A 23,645-nucleotide genomic window follows, 5' to 3' on the forward strand; every position below is an offset into this window, starting at 1 on the left:
GATCGCTGCATCATATTACGCATACGCCGATACGTCTTCTGACAGCGTTTGAATTTGTTTTTTTTTTTTTTATAGGTTTCTTTTATTGTTTTAACTGAATAATAAAGTAACAAAAATGCCTTAAAACAATGCAGAAAAAATACAATAATGAAGAATGTTATATTTCGTAAGATACTCAGTAAATTGATGTATCAAAGAAATTCGAGATCAGTCAGAGTTTTTATTAATTTATGTAAATTATCTGCACGCTTAATGAGAGCTAACTGTTTTCAAATTTATAGTACAAAAAAGTTGATTTTTAAAAAATTACATATTTAGAATTTATGCATTTAAAATTGTTAATTTATTCTCAGATGCAATTTGAACAAAACACATATCGAAAAAACAAAACAAAACCAGTTTAAGAAAGCTTCGCAAAAAAATGTATATAAATATTCAATTCTCACATGCTTTGATCCACATTCGTATACATATGCTATATATACCTATTATATAGGTATATACTAAATATAATTTACTACCTTGTACCAGGCTCAAAGATGTGCCAATAAGTAGGAAGCTAATAACTAATCAATCGCTATAAACTAACCAATTGCTTAATTTGTGTTGATTTTAACAATACTAAATAATTTGGACACGGCAGGCGCTCGTGGCTCTCGATTCGACAGATGCCGCCCACTTAGAGCTTATATTAAATTATTTATTAATTAATATGCAACTGCAAATGAAGCTAAGAATCTGCGATTTTATTTTGACTTAATTTTATTTATCTATGTGGATTTTCTCGTGGAAAATTACCGCGAAGTGAGCGCTGATTGACGTGCCACTTGAAGGCAAATATAAAATAGAAGTAATAATATAAAAACTTTTTAAAAGTTTCTGGAATCTTGGACTTTTGTCATGTGTTGTTTGGCTTTTATTCTTGTAGTACAGAAAATGTGCTAATTTTTGCTACTCAACATGTGCCGATCGATTGCTCGATCGATGGATCGATCGAGTAGACACTCTTAATTGAATTTTATGCTCCCTGTTATGTCTATTTTATTTATAGCACATGCTAAACATGCAAAAAAAAAAAAAAAAAAAACAAAGCAGTAGAAGAAGAAGAAAAAGATCAAGCAAAAGTCTCAGCCTTGCTAAGAGAGTCTATCAATAACTTAATTGATCAACAGCAAAGAAACAAAAAACAAATATTGTCATCGTGTTGTGTCGTCCATAATATGCCCAAAAGCAGGCATCATTTGTTTTTAAAAAAGTACTCTCGGTTATCATTATTAAGTATAATATTTTTATTAAGTATACTTACTTAACTTAGTAATGTTTTAACTGTATAAATCAGCTGGCCTACTATGTATATTTAATAAAAACCTGTGCCATGTTTTCCATAGCTAATAGAAGTCATGTAATATAATTGATTACATTACTTAATAATTGCAAACAGTTTTATAACTAACCTGAATACAATTTCTATTAAAATAATTATTCAATTCATAAGTTTTATAATGAGACTAACTAGTATTAAATACTACTTCTATAACATAATAATAATAATTGCATATAGCAGCGAGATACGGTATACAAGCTTTCTCTGATAAATAATCAGTTGAATAAAAATATATTATAATAAATACATTTATTAAATCAGGTTTTGCTATACAACTTAAAAGATGTTTGATCAGTTCTTATGTGCATATTATATATACATATATAGTATATCATATTATTATATATTTTGACGGAAAGCGCAAAATATGCAAGAGTTTTGGTGTTATAATATGCAGTCAATTGAATTTAAAAATAATTTTCAATATAATTTTTATTAGATACATATGTATTATTTAATATTGTATGTATTAGGCTATAAATTTACGTATTTTCTGACTTACTCTTATTTTCTATTTTTATACATATAGTAATATATCTCTGCCTAATTTCTGTGCTAGTAAACCATATTTTGTTTTTTATCCTTTTAACACCTTTGCTTTTCTTTGTTTAAACTGAGTATGAAGTTTGCAATTAAAGGCCTGTGCATCTAAATTTAGATTCTGTTAATTTTGAGCTGAAATCAAATTTCAAAGACGCGTTGCTCCAATTAGCAAACTTTGACAGTTTGGAAATGAACAAGATTCAATAAAACCGCACCGAGAAGCACGACTTTGCTGCCAAAAAAAAAAAAAGTTAAAAAAATAAAGTAAACAATTAAATGAGCAAACAACAAAAAATTAGATTAGTTTAACGTGTTTTTGGTTGCAGTTTTTTGAATTCGTTGAATCTAAATATAGATGCAGCTGCCAGTTGTGGTTGTAATTGCTGCTCTTGTTTGTTATTTTTTTTGGCAATAGATGCAGGCCGTCAATCGTCAATGGGGGCAACCCGTAGGAAAAGGTCTAATAAATTTCATTTGCCATGTGCCAACCCATTTGGCTCCTCAGCTGGCCACGCCTTCTTTTATGTGCCGCCTTAATTGTTGCTCTTAAGGTTCTGCTGTCAGCTCTTTTCGTTTCGTTAACCTTCCTTTTCTTCTTTTTCTTTCTGTTAATTTCATTTTCTCATTGTTTCCGGTTTTTTTTTCTAAAAATTGCACATTAGATCATGTCACAATAATTTTATTTGTTTGTTGCTGAATTCAATCGAAAAATTGTCTGCACTTTGCTTTCGACTTGTTTCTATCATTATATATATACATATTTGATGATGGTGAATATCGGGAAATGCAAATGCGTGTGCTTTAGAATCTGACCACGAATTGCTCAATAAACTTCGTCAATTAGAATTAATGTCTAGTTATATTTTGACTGTGAATCATTTTTAAATTGAGAAATTCTTAAACTGAGAATGAATTGTATTATCATAAAGATATCAGCTAGCAATCGTTTATAGAGACTTAATCAAATAGTCATTAGATTTACGAATCAATTAATTTATTGAGGGAGTCTGTTGATAACTGGAAAGTTTTTGGACTGATAAAACGCGATCTCAGCTGGAAATTTTTCCTTTGATTCTATATACATGTATGCTTTATATTACATTCGGCTTACAGCATTTGTTGTACTAAAAACAAACTAAGTCACATGAGAAAGTTTTTTCTGATAAGCTCACATCGTTATTACAGCACTTTAAAATTATCTTAAATAAGCATTTATTACAATATTTATATATATATATGTTTTGACAAGAGTCGTTTGATAATTTGATATGCATTAGAAATGGTTTGCCCCGACCAAACAGGATTCGTCGAGACATGACGATATTCGTTGTTTACGAGACGTTTAATCACAGTAGGCTTATCCACACATCGACGCGTTCCATATTAAGTAAATAGCCCAGATCTTATTCATCAATCATATATATTATCGTGGTGTTAGCCAAGATTTTCTTTATTATTATTTTTTTTTTTTCATTTAGACACAACATTTTTCTTTCAGTCAGCGCAGGAATACTGTTAATGGTATAATGTTTAGCCAGTTCTAGAAAATTGTTCTCTCTATATATAAACTTATATATTCCGTATATATCATATATACACATGTCTAATTAATCATTGGACTTTTGACGGTGAAAAACACCCAAAAGGGATAAAGACGGAGAGAGAGAGAGAGAAGGAGAAAGAGAGCCACGCGTTGTTTATTTTCAATATTCACATAAAATGCAGCATTTCTCTATTTACCATCGTTATCCATATATATTGCTATATACATGAATACATTTTAAATATGTAAACAAGAGATTTCACGTTCCTTGACTGACGAAACATTCGTGAAAAATCAATTTATATTTAAGAACCGTTTGCCCAATGCGAAATGGTGTAAAAAGAAACGCAAACAGCAAAAGCAAAAGCAATGGGAAATGGTAATTAAAACAGCTTTCAGTTCTTTTGTTGTAGTTGTTGGTTTTTGTTTTGAAATGCGTTTCGCAGCACAGGAAATGGAGAAAAGTATCACGTGAGCCACAAACAAAACATGGAAAATACTTTGACCATTTGAAATTGTGAATGAAGCCAAAGAGTAGCAAGAATCAGAAAGGGGCGTGAAGCATGAAGGTAAACAGAATTTGTGAATGAGTTGTGATGTGTAGGAATTTAATAATGTGATATATGATGGTATGATTGTATGGTATGAAAATTACAATTACAAACAATTTATGAAAGCATACAGAATTTTTCCTGATAATATTTCAAGAATATTACCGATGATTTCCTAATTTAGGTCACATCAGACTTTACATTAGAAATTCTTTCCATTTACCATTTCCTTATACCTTCTGCCCATTTTCACACCAAAAATTCTCATATCCGTTAGCACAGAAATTCTCTACAAATATTTCAGCGATTTTTCTACTTGCCACATCTTGCATGGGCGCCAACGAGAACAGCAGCCAAATTGGTCATAAATCTAATTTGCTTTCCAAAATACAATTTTTTTTTTTTTTTTTGTAAACAAATTTCATTAGAGGGGGTATTTCTCAACCTGAGCCTGCGGAATTTTTGGTACCAACATTCTTGTGGTACAATTCGTTGCATTGCCAAATCGCAGGCTTACGAAATTTCCCACAGTTTGCAATGGGGCGGACTATTTTTAAAAGCATTCACACAGAGATTTAGGTTGTATACACATATATATACATACTCTCTCTATCTCTCTCTTCGTCGCTCGCACAACCATATTAAGAGTTATAGCTGTCAACAGGCGAGCAACAGGCAGCCAGAACGAAAACAGAAAACAGCTGTTCGTGCTGGCGGCGCCAAAAAAAGTGAAGAAAATAGAAACAGAAAATGAAATAATCAAGAAAAACCGAAAAACGAGCGCATCGCTAAGCAGAAAATACGAACAAAAAAGTCATTCACACTAACACACAGACAATAGCTAAAAAGCTTTAACGAAGCTTGCACGCGCCAGGTTGTGATCGCCCGTCGCTCTGCTGCTCACCCACTCACGCACACACATATACATATACATATTCTCGCATTGGCTGGCCGGCTGTGAGTGCTCTCTCATTCTCGCTCTCTCCCTCTTGCGCTCTGGCTCTGGCCACCCCATTTGGGTTGAGCTTTCGGTTTCATTCACCGCAAGAAACCGGCCCGCCGATGAGAACATTGAACGCATTCAAAGGCGTCGCACGTAGGCCTACGGAATTTCAAATTTTCTCGATTTGAGTTCGATTCCATTTTGTATTCACGATCGAACCGATTGAAACCCTTTTTTAATGTTGTTATTCAACCCGTGTGCAGGCCGAGGAATATTACAGAAACAATCAAAAAAATAAATAAATAATCTTTAATAAAAAACAAATTTAATGCAAAATTATTAAAATTAAGAAAGAAACGATGAACAAAATTGAAATGAAATAAAATGTGAATTGATAAATTTGAATGTGCTGCTAATTAAATTCAAGTGCTGCGCCGCGCTCGCACGACGAATAAACGAAGCAAGCGAATTACAGAGCGCAATAAATTAAAGAAGAAAAAAAAGAAACAATAAAAACAAGCGGCACAAATATAATATATATAAATTTAAATACACAGAATAAGCAACAGAAATCTACATAAATGTATTTGTTGTGGCTGTGACAGAAACAAAATAACATATAAAATAAAACAAAATACACCAAAATAAAATACTCGGTGCCAAAGTAAGCAAAATAAACCAAAAAGCGAAAAAATTAAAGCTCAGAGGAAGAAGTAGAACAACAAAAACAACAACAACGACGACGACGACAACTACAAAATGGTTGGCAAAGTTTTGGGCATACGTGAGTTGGAACAGTTCAGCAGTCGCCGCAGCAGCATCTACGTTGATCCCGAGTGCGAAAAGTTCTTTGAGCTGCCCCTGTTTATAGCGGCCAGCTCGAATGATATAACGACCAAATGTCAGTGCTGGCAGTTCAGTCCAGGTAATAAAACTCCCCTCCTTCTATCATATACAGAGATTCCGAACGTTAAAAAAAACAAATAGCGACAACAACAAATGCTAATAAACTTAACTAATTTCCAGTGTAAACACTGAGTTGTTTAAAAAAAAATTTAAGAGTTTTACTGAAACTGTTGGGGGAAGGGCAACAAAATGTCAGTTTTTATTGATTTTATTTGGAAGAGTTTGTGACAATCTGAAATGTTGACTGTTCACTTATCGTGTTTTGAATCCATTTTAACTGCAAGCATTAAACTGATTCAAATGGCAAAAACTTGTTTTTAGGTGAAGATTTTGGGAGTAAAATTATTCAAGTGTATTAGAGCGTAAAAATTAAAAAAAGCTCTGAAAAACAATAAAAAATTTTAAATAACTATTACTATATATTTAATAAAATTTTCAAATTCTGCTCTTATATATACAAATATATATTGTTAAAAAAAAAGGTTTTTACAGACTTTTGTCAATTTTGCTTTACATGAATATAATATTTTCGTTAAAACTTGTATAATGAATTAAATTATTAAATAAAAAAATCTACATATTTTTGGTTCTTATTTATTAATTTATTTAATAAGAAATTGTTATTTTTTTTTATATTCTTTAACTTATTTAATTTTCTGCATTTAAGTTCATAAAAGCTTTATACACGTTTTTATAATTTTTTTTACTGCGCCATGTTTATTGTCTATAAAACTGATGCCGTTTACACTCAAATTTAGCTTGCGAATTTGTTAATGTTTTTGTTTTTTGTTTATTATTATTATTATTTTTTTTTTTTTACTACTAAGCAGCAGCTGATTATGCAGTGCTTAGTATGTATATATTTCACTGATTTTTCATTTAAGCTACGATTGAAAATTACAATTGCTAATAACTATTTAAAATTCCAAGTGAATGAAATTGATGTCGCAATCGACAATTTATTGAATTAGAAATGCTTATGTGAGCGTGTGTGTGTGTTTGAGTTTTTCTCAAAACATTTTCATATTGTGAATGCAAGTCAAATGCAAATGTGCGGAGATTAATTACACACGCTTAACCCCCACAATAACATACACACACCACAAATGCAAACGAGCCTCAGTCAATTATACCAGTTTTTATTGTTATTGCATTTACAACATCCTCTCCATATACCCCCACCAACCCCCAAAGCCTTCACCGATCTATATCAATATCATTCTCGCGTGATCTTATATATGCAGCAGAGACCCACAACAATTTTGGTTAAATGATATACAAATTAAAAAAAAAAGAGACGCAATAAAACAAGTCATGTTATCAGTGAATTTATAAATACCCTATAATTAACAAGAATAAACTATATAAAGTTTTTAAAATGGCTGTATTGCATATATCTAACCGCAGCAAGCCAAGGTTAAAATTATATTTATCGAATTATTGATTGTTTAAATGAATCGTGATTCTACTAGCTTCTCACAGGACAAGTATTAAGATATAATCGATAACCCGTATACTCTATCTTCATCATGATTTTCAATGGGTATATGACGTATGAAAACACTAACAAAAAAAAGAAGAACTGATTGTAATCTGTTGTATCTGTTGTAATTCGTTAAAATGATCAAATTTACCCAATGACTGGCGCTGAGTCGAGCGCTTATCAGCGCCAACAACGCCAGGAACCTGAGTCCACTAACAACGACAACGGCAACAACAACAACAACAACAACAACAACAACAACAACAACAACAACGGCAATAATAACAAATAGCAAATAAAGCAAACGCTGGTGATAAGCAGACGAGCAACTGTCATGCAAAAATCGATCAGCTGTCGGCCGAGCTGGTAATGGGTCTTGTAGCCAATGCGCAATCAATTACCCAGAGACTCCGATACCTAATCAATATAGCAGCTCTATTTCGTATAGCTGCACCCAACTCTAGTGTTTTGCCCCAATGGCGTGTCTTGTGGCTATTGCGATCCTCCTTGAGTAACCAGCTGACCAGCGATAAAGTTTTTCAATTACGTAGTTAAGCACAAAATACTTCACAGCTCTGACAAACAATCGATCTAACAGTTTGTCATACTTGTATCGGATTATGTTGTGGACGGGTGTGAAAAATATAATTGGAATAGAAACTACTAGCGAAATAATATAAATAATATCGTTGACGAATAGTAAATATTTTAGATTAAATATAGTATTTTATTTTTATGTTTCTGGTTAATAGGTCAAGTGTTACTAAATTAAAACTATGTATGTGATTTGACAATAAGGCTTTAATTTTGTTAGCGATTTCAATGTGATTCATTATAAATATTCTTAATATGTTCATCCTGTGGTTCTAATTTGAACAATCTAGAAGGTTATGCAATTCAATTAAAATTTGTATTGGCCCTAAAAGGTCTAAAATTCAACCTGAATGAGGTCATCAAATAAACGAGATTGTTGTTTAATTTCTTATTGAATCAATGCATTTGCCTCTTTCAACTGCATTCAATTTCAATATTTAATTGCTCGCTGAAACTATATACGTAATTAACTATTTTGCTAAAAATACTGATACAAATTAAATTTAAATTATATTACATTTGTAATGCAAAACAAAGTTATATTGAATATTGAAGTTTAAACAGCGTATCTAATGTGGCATTAATATTAATCAAAGTCTCAACTTCGACTTTCAATATAATAATTTATTTACTTTAAAGTATTCTCTCCAAATGCAAGTTATCTACCAGTGCTAAAAGTAGTTAGAATGGAATATATATAAATGTGTACAAATATATATAATAATGTTGCATTTTTGCTATCATTTCAATTTAATTTTAATTATAAGTCCCAGCGCCCCAGCGGGCATTTAAAATCAACTAACTTTATGTATGTAGAACAAGCATCTAAAGCTTATCACATACTGCAATAAACACATATATGCGCGCACACACACACACACACCCTCTCACACATACACACTAAAATTAATTGCAAACTCAAGTATTTTATTTGCCCCTCTGACGTATGAGTAATTTTTTTTATTTTGCGTTCTTGCTGACAAATTTACGTACTTATCTGCAGCTCAAGTCGGCTTTTTTTCTACAATATTTTTTCTATACTTCAGTTCATGCGGCCTCCAGCTGCAAGCTCAATTGGTTGGACTGGGTAACCGCTTGGGGCAAGCGTGTTTGGCGGAGCTGAGACTTAATTCCTTATCAATCATAAATGTCGCATAGGGTCTTAAGTGGGACTAGCTAAACGGCAGCTGCAACTGACCAACTTATCAGCCGACACTTGAGCTGACCAACAGGGGTTTATATCGTAAAATATATACTGTTTATATAAAAAGTTATATTTAGCTGCGCTGTGGCATGATTAACAATACGATGCAGCATTTTGAATAATCAATTGTATACCCTATGATGCAAAGCTATAATTAAACTAATTAGTAGGGTATAATATATATAGAAGACGCTTAGCTTTAGCTATATGTCTGCGTACCCATATTTATTGTTTTATTATATATAACATTGTGTATATAATAATATATTCAAATATAGGTCAAGCTTTGGCATAAATTTTTTAATCACTGACAAAAAAATGATTGTTTCATCTAATCTGTATAAGTTTCAATTTGTAATTACCAGCTACTGATAAAAATAGCATTTAGAAAATTGATTTATATAATAACCACTACTTTGAGATAAGTCAGATAAGATTACGGAACAATCGAGAAAAAATGTCTGAAGAAATTAAATATATAAATGTTTAATAGCCATAATAATAAAATGTAATCATTTTCCAAAGTAATTTATGTATTCTCAATTTATTTTAATATACAAAAAAAGAAAATTATAAATTTAATTTATTTACAATCGTAAAATTTAATATACAAATATTTTAGGGTATTACCTGGTGTATCCCTTATCAGTTCTTTGGAAACATTTGTTTTTAAGTTAATTTATTGTTAGACACAAACGTAGTGCACGACCTATCCTAAGTACTATTCTATTGACTTGTACTAAACGTTTGTTGTGTTTGTTTTTGTCTTCCAGGCAAAGAGCCGGCGCTACGCTCTTTCACCGAAATCCAACAGCTGCTGCAGCAGAACAAGAAGCGCGATGTTAAGAATATACTCAGAGAGAACTCGTGGCCCATAAATTCACCGATACGCTCACAATTGTGGCCAGCATTATGTGCCCAGCACTTGACCAAGCAGAATATGCTAGATGGCTTCTACTGGGAGATGGTGCATCAGGTAAGCCTAAAGCAATATTACACTAAACTACGATATAATTATTTATATTTATTGTCTATCGAACAGGTCTTTGGCACCACGGAGCTGTCGGAGAAGCCCATCATGCTGCCCGCATTTGTGGATGCCACACACTGTTTGCCGTATCATTTAACCAGCACGGGACGCGCTGTTGCCGATCGCATTGTGAACGTTTTGGGCTATGATTGTCCCGACATTACCTACAGTCCAGTATTGTATCCAATTACATCGTTACTTTTGCATTTCATGTCGGGTAAGTGCCTATCCACTATCTCATTTCACTTCACTTCACTTCACTTCAGTTCAGTTCAGTTGAGTTCACTTCACGTGACAGAAAACGAAATCTGAATTGTAATTCGTTTTACATATATTACACACGCTAGACGCACTTGGGGCGCAGCAGTCTTATTTCATGCGCTGTGTTAAATATTTGTTTTTGTCATCATTTGAATTTGCTGTTGTTGCTTTTGAGGTTGCTTTAACAAACAAAATATACACGAGTAATTGGCACAATTGTAAATCGCTGCTCGAAGTAACTCGCGGCTCGGCGCAAATTGATGTATCGTGATATTTCTAGCTAATTGCTTTGGTCAACAGGCAGGCGGAAAGGCAGGCAGGCAGTCAGGCAGGCAATCAGGCACTGAGCCAACAGATTTAACCATCTCAAATACACTCAAATCAATAAGACACTTCTCATCTTGACCCTTCAAGCATGTGAAATCAAAGTGTATATATATATATATATATATATATATTCTAAATATATACGTGTGTGTGTTTATATATTTACTTGTTTATTGTTGCCTGACATTAAGCATGTGTGACCTTTAGGGCTTATTGTATTCGTTGCTTGGCTTTGTGCTCTGCTTTTATCAGTGTTTCCTGTATTGCTGAATAGACTATGTCAATATTTACATTACGAATTAGTTATTCCTTTATTGTGTGTTTGCATCAGATATGTATGAAATAGATAGAAGGACAATGCCACAAATGCTCGTTCAGAATCAACAGCCAAGTCGAATGAACATGCTTTACAGCACACACAGAGCAAACTTGCTGTCAAATAATCGAAAGTTTGTTCAGATTCCCTGACATGGATAAAAATAACTTGTTTTTAGTTTTGATTATTTCTAGACTAATCTAAGTTATAATTGAAGTGTATATATTATACAGAACTTTCCAATTATGTGCAAAATTTTTGATTGATAATAATGGACAAAAGAACGGGTTATTATGGTATTACACCTTGAGTATGTTCATTAAAAATAACTTAATCGTGATCATAACATAGCCATTATCTAAGTCAGTCAGTTGATAGATTGAACATTTGTTTTTCCCTATGTTTGAAGAACTTTATATAACTCAAGACTTTTTTAGTAGTTCTAGTTCATGTCCTGATTATCCAAAGCCAACTTAGTTAAAAGTTTTGTACAAGAGATCAAGGATCAAGATCAGAGTATATATACAAAAAAAAATCTATTAACTCAATATTTTTTTATTTTGGTAAGGAGTGGGCAGAGATTGCTCTAACCGCTTAATACCAACCAGAATCAATTGGATTTGTTTTTTATTATATGTTATGTTAAAAAAAAATTTATAACAGTTTTGTCGTAAATTAATAAATGTTTATGAGCAAAGCATTTCAATGCGAATTTATTTATAGCATATAATGTATTTTCTTCTATAATGAATATTTTGTTATAATAATAATTTGTTGTTTAAATTAATAGCTTATGATTTAAATATGAGAAATAACTTTATTTGATAGAGTTTCAGCATATTTATTGATGTAAACATATTTCTATTAGATTTTTTAATTTATATGTTTTATGATGGATTTATTTTGGGAAAAACGTGATTGAAAGAGATGATGATGGTGGAAACGAAGATTAATACTGATTTGTTCCTATCCTATGGACTTTTTATGATGACCTCCTTTGATTGAGGTTTATTGTTATTGTCAACATTTGAAGCTGTTTCGCTCTAGATTGGCGCATCTCACATGCAGCGATCACCTGCCTGAGATTAGAAATGACAGCCCCGTGGCCTCGATACTGTGTAAACTTTTAATATTTTCATATATGATCAGCTCTTGTAATCTCATTAATCTCAGCTGCTGAACTCTAAACACCCTCATTCACTGTGGAAAAAAAAAAAAGGAAAACAAGACAATTAATCGATTTTCATCTGGGTTCAAGAGTGTGCCGCACTCTATTTAGAATACGGATTATCTTGGGAATTGTACCTATCGGCACGCTAAATGCACCCAACATCGGCAGGAAGGGGCAAGGGTCTTCGCTTACGATTAATATGCGACGTAAATCGGGAGGCACATAGGCAGGCGTAGGCCCCACTGCAGCTGATAAAGCTGCGGCTGATAAGCTCACCGGCAGCCAGCAGCAAGCGGCATGGAAAGAGGTCGACTTGAAGAGACGACAGCGCTCTATGCTTTACGACATATGTCTCTCCCTCGCTTAGTTTGCCTGTCTACGTTTCCGAGTTTTGAAGGTTTGTTTACACTGCGAATATAAAACAAAATTCACTGCAATGTCTGGGGACTGCGATTCCGGGTCAAATCCAAGGTAAACACTATTAATAGTTTGCAGCCCCACGTTTAGGGTACAAAGGTTCTTGTTGAAACGCAAACAAAAAAGTGGGATTTATATTTTAAAAGTCAAAATACAATTCGAAAGATCGCAAAGCAGAAGCTTAAAAAAATAATAATTCTCAATAATAGTATTAACAAAAAGAAGAAAAAGCAGCAAGCAGAAATAATAATAAAATTTTGAGTTGCATTTCAATCAGCACTTTGTGCATTTCAAGCTCAAAAGTCTCATATAAACAATGTATAAAACTGTTCAAGATGTTGATATATTGGGTAGTCTAAAAAGTTTTTTCGTATTTTGCCAATAGATGTCGTTGGCGTCGTATATCTCCAGTGCTACCAATCACATTGTGTACACATTGTGGTGTTCGATTGGTAGCACTTTAAGCTTCGATTGCCAAAAAAAAAAAAATGTAATTCAAAGAATTTGAAAAAAGTTACAGCTGTTCAAAAATGAGTGAAAATAAAGAAGAAATTCGCTATATTTTGAAATTTTTGTATAAAAAAGGGAAGAATGCCACGCAAGCCACTAATGAAATTTGTGATGTTTACGGTGACGATGCTCTATCAGTTCGTGTAGCACAACAATGGTTCGCACGCTTCCGTTCAGGAAATTTCGATGTGAAAGATGCACCTCGCTCTGGTCGACCAATCTTTGAAAAAGTCGATGAAATTATGGAAAGGATTGACCAAGACCGTCACATAAGCAGCCATGACATCGCAAATGAACTAAACATTCATCATCAAACGGTTCTGAACCATTTAGAAAAGGCTGGCTACAAAAAAAAAGCTCGATGTATGGATACCACATGAATTGTCTGTGAAAAATTTATTGGACAGAATTAACATTTGCGATTCTTTGCTGAAACGAAATGAAATCGAACCATTTCTGAAGAGAATGGTAACAGGAGACGAAAAATGGATCAAATACGACAATAATGTGCGAAAAAGATCATGGTGCAAGAGTGGTGAAGCTCAACAAATGGTCGCAAAGCCAGGATTGACGGCTCGAAAGGTAATGCTGTGTGTTTGGTGGGATTGGAAAGGAATAATCCACTATGAGCTGCTTCAGCCTGGTCAAACGATTGATTCGACACTTTACTGTGGACAACTGATGAGATTGAAGCAAGCAATCGAAAAAAACGGCCAGAACTGATCAACAGAAAGGGCATCGTATTCCATCAGGACAACGCCAGACCACACACATCTTTGATGACCCGGCAAACACTGAGAGAGCTTGGCTGGGAAGTTTTAATGCATCCACCATATAGCCCTGACCTTGCACCTTCGGACTACCATTTATTTCGGTCAATGCAGAACTCCCTTAACGGAGTAAAGTTGGCTTCAAGAGAAGCCTGTGAAAATCACTTGAAGCAGTTTTTCAAAGAGAAACCACGAAAGTTTTACACGAATGGAATTATGTCTCTAGTGGAAAAATGGCAAAAGGTGGTCGACCAAAATGGTGCATATTTGATTTAATAAAGTTTATTATAAATATTTAAAAATATGATTTGAAGTTTCATTACAAATACGAAAAGACTTTTTAGACTACCCAATACATTCGTTTACACTTGGCTCCCCATTTATGTTTATATACATTTGTAGACACAGTTTATATGTATATCTGTACATATGTATGTTTATCATGATTATATTGACACTTTGCATTACTTGCCGACATCTTGTTGACGTCATTGACGAATCGTCGTCTGCGTTGTCTTCATTGAATTTTATGCAAATTATGGAATAAAAGTAACAGATCAACCGCACAAGACTACAAATTTTTCACTACAGTGGCTACTCTATATGAGTGACAATCGACACTTAACATTGTTATTAATATTAATATAATAAGCTTTTATTAGAGCTTAATGTTTATATTTCTATTCTGGAAATTATTTTTATTTTATAAATATTCTAATTTTCTAAACCCTATAATTAATTAAAAATAAATATAAATTATTTATTTATATTATTTTCTTTGCAAACTTTTACAGTTTACTCATATCGTATAACAACTGTGGCTGCGACATGTGACATATATTCTCAGCTTTGTTAGCTTTGGCTTGCCTTAGATCTAGAATTATAATTGTTGTTTATTTTTGTCTTTTTTTTTGCCTCGAAAATTGTTGCAAATGACGCCAGCACGTGAGCATAAAATTCGCATAAAATACAATTGACAAACCCATTCAGATTCGAATTCGCATCGAGATATAGCTGATTCTCTCTCGCTCTCTCTCCATTCCCCAAATTCAATCCCGAACGCAACGAAGCCAAACAAATGCGCACATTTTATATATCATCTTGGCGCTTGCTTTTGTTTTATGGCCGTTTGTTGTTCCGCCGTTCTGTTTATGCCCTACCCAAACATTATCCGAGCTGTGCATATTTGTTTTTGCACGGCTTTTATATACATATACATGGAGAAACATGAGCACCCCCTCCTTAGCTAACACCCTGATCTATAAATACTTTTGTATTACGTGCTCTGTGATACAAAACATAGAAACCAAATCATTCGACTTGACGCACTAAGAACTTATAGAGCTTGAGGGTTAAGACTTTGCTTAGCATTTGCATTTTTATGAAGGTTCAGCATAGAAGCGAAAGCTCACTAATATATGCACGTATTCGTCTGTGTATTGGTGTGAGTGTTTGCGAAAATCTCTCTCGAAATACCTGAACAAGTGCTGCGACTCTGATTAGAGCACTCAAACAATGTTTCTTTTAAGCTCTCTTATATTTCTAACGATGCGTGACTTGAATGCTAGAAGGGCAGAAACTCTACTAAACATGGAATAGTTATATTATAGATATACACATAGAGTATATATAGTGTTATATTGCTAAGTGATTGAACTCTTAACAGGTTTTATGAATGCTTAGTATTAAATCATTATTATCATATTATTAAATCATATTATTATTAAATCATTATTTTTAAATATAAATAAAAATATTTATATATCTATATAAATAGTTATAAAAGTTCAACAAATCCTATGTAAAATTCTAATACAGAGAATATTCCTTATGACAAATAAGAATTTTGTTGATCATTGTGTTTGCCTTCACACCTTGTAATCTGACATTCCCCATACCGTGCGATTAATAATAAAAAATAAATTTAAGTTTCTTAAGCCTTTTAAAATGTTTACACATATGAAGATTGTAAATTATTTTTATATGAAAAGCGACTTTGAGCTTATTCGCGCTTTTCAAGTTCAACAGCTGCTGTTTTTTTTTTTCTATGTTATTGTTTTTGTTTTTAAAGGGCATTGCAATTTCCACATGGCTCAACTCAATTAGCAGCTGCTAGAGTAAAAAAAAAAACTATGTTAAATTATTTGTATGGCTTTCATTTAAATGCTATTTACACGTTTAGAGACGCGCTATTTTTTTGATTTAAACATTGTTTATGTTATTTTTTTTTTGCGCTGGGTTCTGTTTTTTTCTAAGGCTTCCACAGTTTATAACCATAAAATTAAAGTCGTATTGTGTATATGATTAAGTGAGTGAAGAGTGAGTGCCACTATCAAACCCGGGTTTCACTCCTGGTCGCAACACGTGAGCTCTGACGTTAAATGGAAACGTGAAATGGGACTGCGATTTTTTGAACGAGTTTTATTACGATTATATTTTATACTAGTGCTGCTTATCGGTTGAATTGGTGTCATAAAATTAAAATGGAAAACCATTCGTCCAATCCCCTCTGTTCGTAAGCAGCCAGCAGCAAATCTATTGTCAAATTAAAAGCTTAACAATAAGTGGCCGTGGCAGCTGTCAACTATTTTTAGATGAACAGAGTAATTAGAGCGCGATTAATTCAACATTTGAGCTTTAAAAAAGAAATTCTTGGCAGATTTACACAAAAGCAACTGTGCGCCCTGTGCTTTAAATAGAATTAAACTCAAATATTTAATGATAAACACTGCAGTGAGAAGTTGTACTTATCATATTTTGCTCTTAGGTTTCCGTAAATGATAAGACACAACTCAGAGATACAGACGTAGAGATATACAGACAGTTACAGATAATTAACAGAGATAAGTCGTGTCCTACAACTCTGTTGCGTATCTTCTTTCAGTCTGTTGCAGTCGTTAAAACAATTGATAGCATTACAAAACAATGAACTAACTATTACGGACGATGACTGAAACTAAATCAAACCAACTTAGACCGATGCGAACCGCAGCGAAGCCAACTGATAAGCTCAATACTGATAACAGTTCAAAGCTGAGCTGCTGGAGTACACACGTTTACAAAGTGCTCTTTATGTATGTGTAAATCAATGCAACTGGCGTTTATTTATATTTCAAATGACAACTCACTGCAAAAACAAAAATAAAAAAAAAAAAAAAAAAAAGTAAAGAAAATGTAAAGCCTTTAAATTGCTAATTGGACTTAATAATAAAAAAAATACAAATGAAAAATATGATAATTATGAAATCACTGCTATCTAGACGCCGAATATTATATGCTCTAGATATAGAAGTTGGGTGTGCTTTGTTATAATAAATTTTGTTTCCGCTCAATTGTTGCCGAAGTATTTCGATAGTGAGTCGTGATTGTTGGATATATCTTAAGAAACACAAAGTTTTTGATCGGTTTTCATTAGAAATTAGATATGATAAGTGGCTCGCTGCTGATTATATTGTATAGATTATTTAATTTGTTTGAGAACAAAGAAATTTTTCGTACAATAAGTAAATTTTGTTAGTTGATATATCAAGTTTATATAATTGGTAGTTGATTGCAGTATCTGCATTTATGTATTTATTTTAAATATTTCTGAAGCTTATGGCAACTTAGATGACCTGTTTCTATGCATAAGATTTATTTAATATATTTTCATAATTTTATTTTATTTATAATTCTATATTATATGACTTCGGATCTGATACGTTCCATGACATATCATGATAAAAATCTATAATACCCTCTGCGAGTGTACAATAATTGGCCGTCAACACCCACTGGCAATTGCATTTTAAATGCCATACAAAATATCTATTAAGTACTTTGCTATTATTTGTTGTAATCCGTTTTGTCAACAGTTAACGCTGCTAATGAGCCACACACGAAACTTGCCTGCAACACGCCAAAAGAGAGAAATAAGAGAGTAAATAATATAGCTAGCACAGGCTAAATAAATAACTCGAATATCTCTGAGAGTTATTTTTAGGGGCAAAGTTTGCCCCCGTCGCGGCGAGTTTTGTGCATAATTCGGGCTAATTTATAAATTAAATACATGAAGCAGCGCGTAAAAATGACTAATTTAATAAGCAAATTGCGTGGCAATTTCAGAAAAATTGCCATAAAAATATCAATTGCCAGAACGAGCTCCAAAGTACTCGACCCGGAGTTACGCTCCGCAGACGTAAAGCGTTAAAAGTGCCAAAAGCTGGCAAGTGATTGCATATACTGAGACTGAGTTACCCTACAGTGGGTTAAAATGTATGCCGAATTGGAAATTAGATAAGCTCAAGTATTTCTTTGCTGTACTACACTAAATTCGCATAGCATTGCTATGTGTGAGCTGTGCAAGCTTCAAGTGATATTCAATTAAAAATATAATTGAAGACTTGAATATGTATCATATATAGGGTATTTTCAAGGTTAAGTCTCTTGCTCTCTCTCCCTCGCTGTGAGTGTGCCTAACATTCGCTCTATTCAATTGGATTTGTGCTGCGTCATTGCGGTAACGCCCTCGACTCACTGCAGCAGCGCCACAAAACCACACAAAGCTCATCAACCGCAAGTGCGACGATGAGCGCGGAACGCGGATTGTGGAACGACCTCAGGAAGCTGCAGTGCAAATTGCAATTCGAAATTGTGCAATTAAATTAGAGACAAGCCGCACATATACGCGACCACAAGAGTGGGGCTGGAGTGGTGTACGTGTGGGGGTCTGGCGAGAGTGATAGAGGCGGCAGGCAGTGGGCACTAGCTGGGTGTCTCTAAGGTTGGGTCTGTTATTCGGTTCCATATAATTATTCAAGCAAGTGCAATTTGATAACGCATTGCACGCAACCAGCAAGTGCCCCAATATTATGTGACGTACGAGTAATACCTCTGAAACAAATATAAATGAATGTAATTATCGAATAATGTATTTAAACTCATTTGGTTTAATTTGCAGAGGAGGAAGCTTACCTGTGCCTGGCCGGACTTGTGGGCAGCAAGGAGAAGACATTCATCAATCAAACCAAACTACAGCATGAGGTCACCTGGAAGACAGTCATGCAAATAGCCAAAAAGCACACAGTATGTCCAAAATGAAATTTACTATTAATTAAAAGAAAAACTTATCTTCATTAAATTTCATTTTATTTTCTGCAATTTATAGAAAAGTGCCATTGCGTATTTCCAACGCATCTGTCCGGGCCAGAAGCTGGAGCGAGTATTCATGGACTGGTGCTGGTGGATATTAGCTGGTCTACCCTTTCAGCATTTGGTGCGAATTATGGATTGCTTTTTTCATGAGGGCATTAAGGTGCTCTATCGCGTCGCCCTGGTGATACTCAATCTCTTTCACAAGGAATGCCAGTCGAACAACGAATGGAGTCCGGATAATATTAAAAACGACATTGGCAATGCGCTCATCAAGTTCTGCAAAAAGATACCAGTATCGCCGGCGAAGCTGCTCCATGCCGCTTTTAGTATTAGGGGACTCAGGTAAAGTGACTTAGGCTAAATGAAGACGACATAGAGATAGAATAGGAGCATTATGTAATCACAACTGAAGAAATTACAGATTACAGATCAATTAAGTCAGTTTTAATTTGATATGCCTATAGGCACATATTCATATATTATATGTAAGTTTAATACTCTGAATGATTTTGCTTAATTGCGATAATAATATGGTATCCGAATCAGAGGAGGGAATTCGAAATCAAGTCTTAATACATTTAAAATGTTCAAGCTATAGCTATATAATATAAACATGCTAAAACATGAAGTGATATAGTCTACTAAAGTAAATGAGTCAAATATTTTGTGATTTATAATAATCCTATTAGAGATACTTAAACTTTTTGTCATGTCCAAACTGTTTCTAACTTATTTGTTCTCTCTCCTTCTATCTTTTTACAGTACCCAGTATATTTCTAGAATATTTATCAAGACTGAAATGCTACTAAAAAGCCGATCCGCGCTTAATAGCGGCTCGAAGCAATTAATCAAATCGCGTTCAAGTGATAATCTGCCCACTAGTCAGTCGCAGGTCAACATCCAAATGATGTCACACACATTGACCATACGAGAGGTAGGTAAACGCGAGTCCAGCGCACTCTCAAACAGAACAGCACATACACAAACCCCCCGAATCCACCAGAAGCCACTCAGAACCACACAAACAGCCAGGCAAAAGAGACGTAAATATATATATTTATATATATATAACTACGTTTGCTCCCATATATATAACTCGACTTAACAGTTCTCAAGGGTCTTTGGAGCCACACAACAACCCCACCCAACCTTAATTTTGTTCAGTCTTTAGTTGAAATTAGGATCAGGTTCAGTTGAAATATATAAAATGATTACTCTTTATCCACACAGAGCACCGCACACACTTCTATAACTTAACCAATGAATTATTTAAGAAATCAACTCTATTTAAACTCTATTAATTTATTGTTCTTGTGTTCTTTCAAACCTTGCACAACAACAACAACATCCACAACAAACAACAACAAATCAAATATATAAAAAAATATTTTAAATGAAACCAATTGAAAAACAAAACTAGAAGCTGCACTCCGAGAGCTGTCGCAATTTGGTATGGGGCTATAAATTATCTCTATATATTTATATATATAAATATTATGTATATCATATATTTCTATATACTATATGATGATATTGCTGACTGATGTTTTAAAATCTGCTTGTTTTGTTTTTCATAATTAACTGAAAAAAAAAAAATAAGAGTCGCGTCCTTCGCATGTTGCAGCTATTTATGGCTAATCATAAAAAAAAATAAAGCCATGCGCAGGACCTGCCAAAAAATTGAATGTTCTTAACGTTTTGTTATAAACTAATTGGTTGTTAAAAGCAATGTCGTATGCGGATTATCCAATACGAATTAATTTCTAGAGGATTTTCGGCTAAAGGACTTAGCGCTTTAATGGTCAATTATTTTTTGTTGTGTTCCCTGAATTTTTCCTCTTTTGCTGCAGTTTTATGAATGTTTACGGCAAAAAATGATTAAAAGGAACTAATTACAATAAAAACTGTGCTTGAGTTCGGTTTCTCTGACTTTTTATCAAAGCCTAACAAGTCTAACAACAACACAAACACAAAGCAACAACAATAATATATCTAAAGCTTTTTATCCGTTTCCGTTCCGTTTCTTAACACAAATTTGCATTTGATATCTGCTTTATTTTTATAATTTTTTCTTTGACTTTTTATTTTTTTGCACTTCCTTTGCACTCCAAAGCCATCCAAAGAATCATAATAAATAAACACATTCAAAAGCAAAAACAACAACAGCCACAATACATACCCAATTTTAATGCCAAAAATTGACACTCTATATATCAACTTTATAAATAATATAATATATATATAAAAACTGTTATTTCTATTTTTCTTGTATTTTGCGCTGCCTTGGCAAACTTTGAATGAAAAAAAAAAAAATTAAATATAAAAAAAAATATTTATAAAAAAAAACTGATGTAACAAAAAAAAAAAAAAAATCGTGCGCTTTATCAACATAAAAATTTCATTTCTCTCGAAACTGACATTATATATCATATGCATAAAAATAAAAAATATATATATATATATTTAATTGTATATATGTATGACATATGTACATATGTATAGGGCGAAAAGTCGCCTGGTCATAGAGCTATCGCCATGGGTGTCTATCCCATACACAATCTGAAAAGTCAAGTCTGTAAGAACGAAGATGTAAGTCCAGAGAGCAGTCAAAACGCCATTTGCTAAACCTTTTTTTTGCTAGTATATCCCAACGTAAATATATAAAATTTCTTATTTTTTAAAGTAACATTGTAAAGCAAGATTATCAACATACAACAACACCTAAGACAACGGAATGTTTACGCTTATCGAACTGCACCCAAAAGTCTCTCTGTATCTATCTCTCTCACTCTGTAATTCAACGGCACTTCTTATCGAAGTGCTTCACCTTCCCTTAAAAAATAGTTCACTCTGCATGCTCTCTGATGATGATGTATGCAATGATTGAGTTTTCCCTTTCTGTTGGCAATATTTTCTATTAAAGTATTATAGTTAATTGATTTGAGTTTTTGTTTTCTATTTATTTGCTCTAAAATTAAGTCGCTCACAGTCTTTCGCAGCAGAAGGGACCCGCATCCCGTTTCCTCACCTCCCCCGCCCCAATGAAAACAGTATCCCATGTCAAATTGCAAATCGATCATTCAATTCGAATCGCATCTAATCTTGACATTGCTATATATCATCTTTTTTCATAGCATTTTGGTTTACCGGGCACAACGAATTTCATTAAAACCTGGACGGATAGACAATTTGTAAGCACATCTATCTATTACGAGCCAACATTTTACCAACAACCAAAAAACCAAGCAAAACGTGAAAAACGTGAATGATTCATCCAAAGAATTCCCATTCCAAATAAATATATATATACATATATAAAACAATTGCACTTGTGCCGTTTTATTAGAAAACTTAACAAAAAGTCCTTCCCCACTTAGTGCTAAATCCCAAAAACACTTCTTCACACTCTCTATCTCCCTCTCTCTGTCTATCTATTACTTTCTTCCACTCTCTCTAATTGTGTGTTTGTGTGTGTGTGCGCGTCCCTTGTATTGGTTAACCATGCCTCTCCATTTATAGAGCCTACACAAATCGCAATCGCACCTAATTTTGCAGTTTGGCAGGCCGACAGTTTGACAGTCATATTATACAGTTCACATGCGCTGCTGCTGCTGCTGGCCAAATAAAAAAAAAATTACAGAAAATTCAAGCAAAAACATAGAGTATTCGTTTTCGTATTTAAATTAGAAATTTCATTTGTTTTCGTTTTGTATAACTCATGTATTAACTTGGCTTTTAGTTTATCTATTTCTTTATGGCCTTTTAGTTAAAATGTTACTGTCCCAATTGCTGCCGCTCTTGCTCTCTTGCTGTCAACCCGTTTACCTCTCTGTATCTGCCACACGCCCCGCCTAATTTTGTTATTTGTGTGTGTTTACATATTATATAGAGTATACATAATTATTTTAACTGTTTTAAACATTGGCTATTGCTACCTTTTTTATAGTTAATTGTAGCTAACTTTTTGCCTAGTAATATATCTCCGCTAATTCCCAAAAAATTGTTTTGCTTAATTTGAATGTCTCATTAATGAATTTTGTTATTCCTTCTGACAGCTGTTCACGCTGTGGTCCTGGCTGCCTGTGCGAATCACCATGTACCAACCCGTGCTGCTCTATACCACCGAGGAGCACGGCTGCTCCCTGACCACCTTCTACGTGCGCGTCGAGCAGCATGAGCCCACGCTGCTGATGATCAAAACGTGCAATAATGAAGTAAGTTAATGTGTAATTATGATGTCATTATTGTGCTCTTCTAATTCTTCTAATCAATTTAAACTTTGTTTTCAGGTATTTGGCGCCTACTGCTCCTCGCGCTGGTTCGAGCGCAACGTCAAAGATGACAAGGGCCAGAGACAGGCCTACTTTGGCACCGGCGAAACCTTCCTCTTCTCTCTGTATCCCGAACGTGCCAAATACCCCTGGGTGGGCATCGAGGGCGACCGCGATTTGGGCCATAGCTCAGAACTCTTTATGGCAGCCGATTCCAAAATGATAACAATTGGCGGCGGGTGAGTTGAAGTCTATATATATAGCTATATAATGTTAAGTTCTAGAAGA

The 23,645-nt window shown here is 33.7% G+C and overlaps 1 protein-coding gene across 12 annotated transcripts in view; it reads left to right on the forward strand.

The window, feature by feature from the left end:
• LOC6577345 (GTPase-activating protein skywalker) overlaps window positions 1–23,645 on the forward strand; it is a 56,425-nt gene that overhangs the window by 30,479 nt on the left and 2,301 nt on the right. Inside the window, exons 1-10 of one of the 12 annotated variants that reach the window (XM_015165624.3) lie at window positions 5,639–5,889; window positions 9,925–10,127; window positions 10,194–10,398; window positions 18,893–19,017; window positions 19,100–19,428; window positions 19,849–20,020; window positions 20,507–20,536; window positions 21,589–21,675; window positions 23,142–23,300; window positions 23,376–23,596. In XM_015165624.3, the coding sequence (XP_015021110.1) occupies window positions 5,724–5,889; window positions 9,925–10,127; window positions 10,194–10,398; window positions 18,893–19,017; window positions 19,100–19,428; window positions 19,849–20,020; window positions 20,507–20,536; window positions 21,589–21,675; window positions 23,142–23,300; window positions 23,376–23,596 (1,697 nt within the window). In that variant the 5' untranslated portion in view covers window positions 5,639–5,723. Of the gene's footprint in view, window positions 1–5,638; window positions 5,890–9,924; window positions 10,128–10,193; window positions 10,399–18,892; window positions 19,018–19,099; window positions 19,429–19,848; window positions 20,021–20,506; window positions 20,537–21,588; window positions 21,676–22,220; window positions 22,278–23,141; window positions 23,301–23,375; window positions 23,597–23,645 lie in introns of those variants that run through there. The other 11 variants (XM_032729170.2, XM_015165626.3, XM_032729171.2 and 8 more) reach the window with 11 other exon arrangements.

Source organism: Drosophila mojavensis, unplaced genomic scaffold (assembly GCF_018153725.1).
Source record: "Drosophila mojavensis isolate 15081-1352.22 unplaced genomic scaffold, ASM1815372v1 contig_36, whole genome shotgun sequence".
In the NCBI taxonomy this organism is placed as follows: Eukaryota; Metazoa; Arthropoda; class Insecta; order Diptera; family Drosophilidae; genus Drosophila; species Drosophila mojavensis.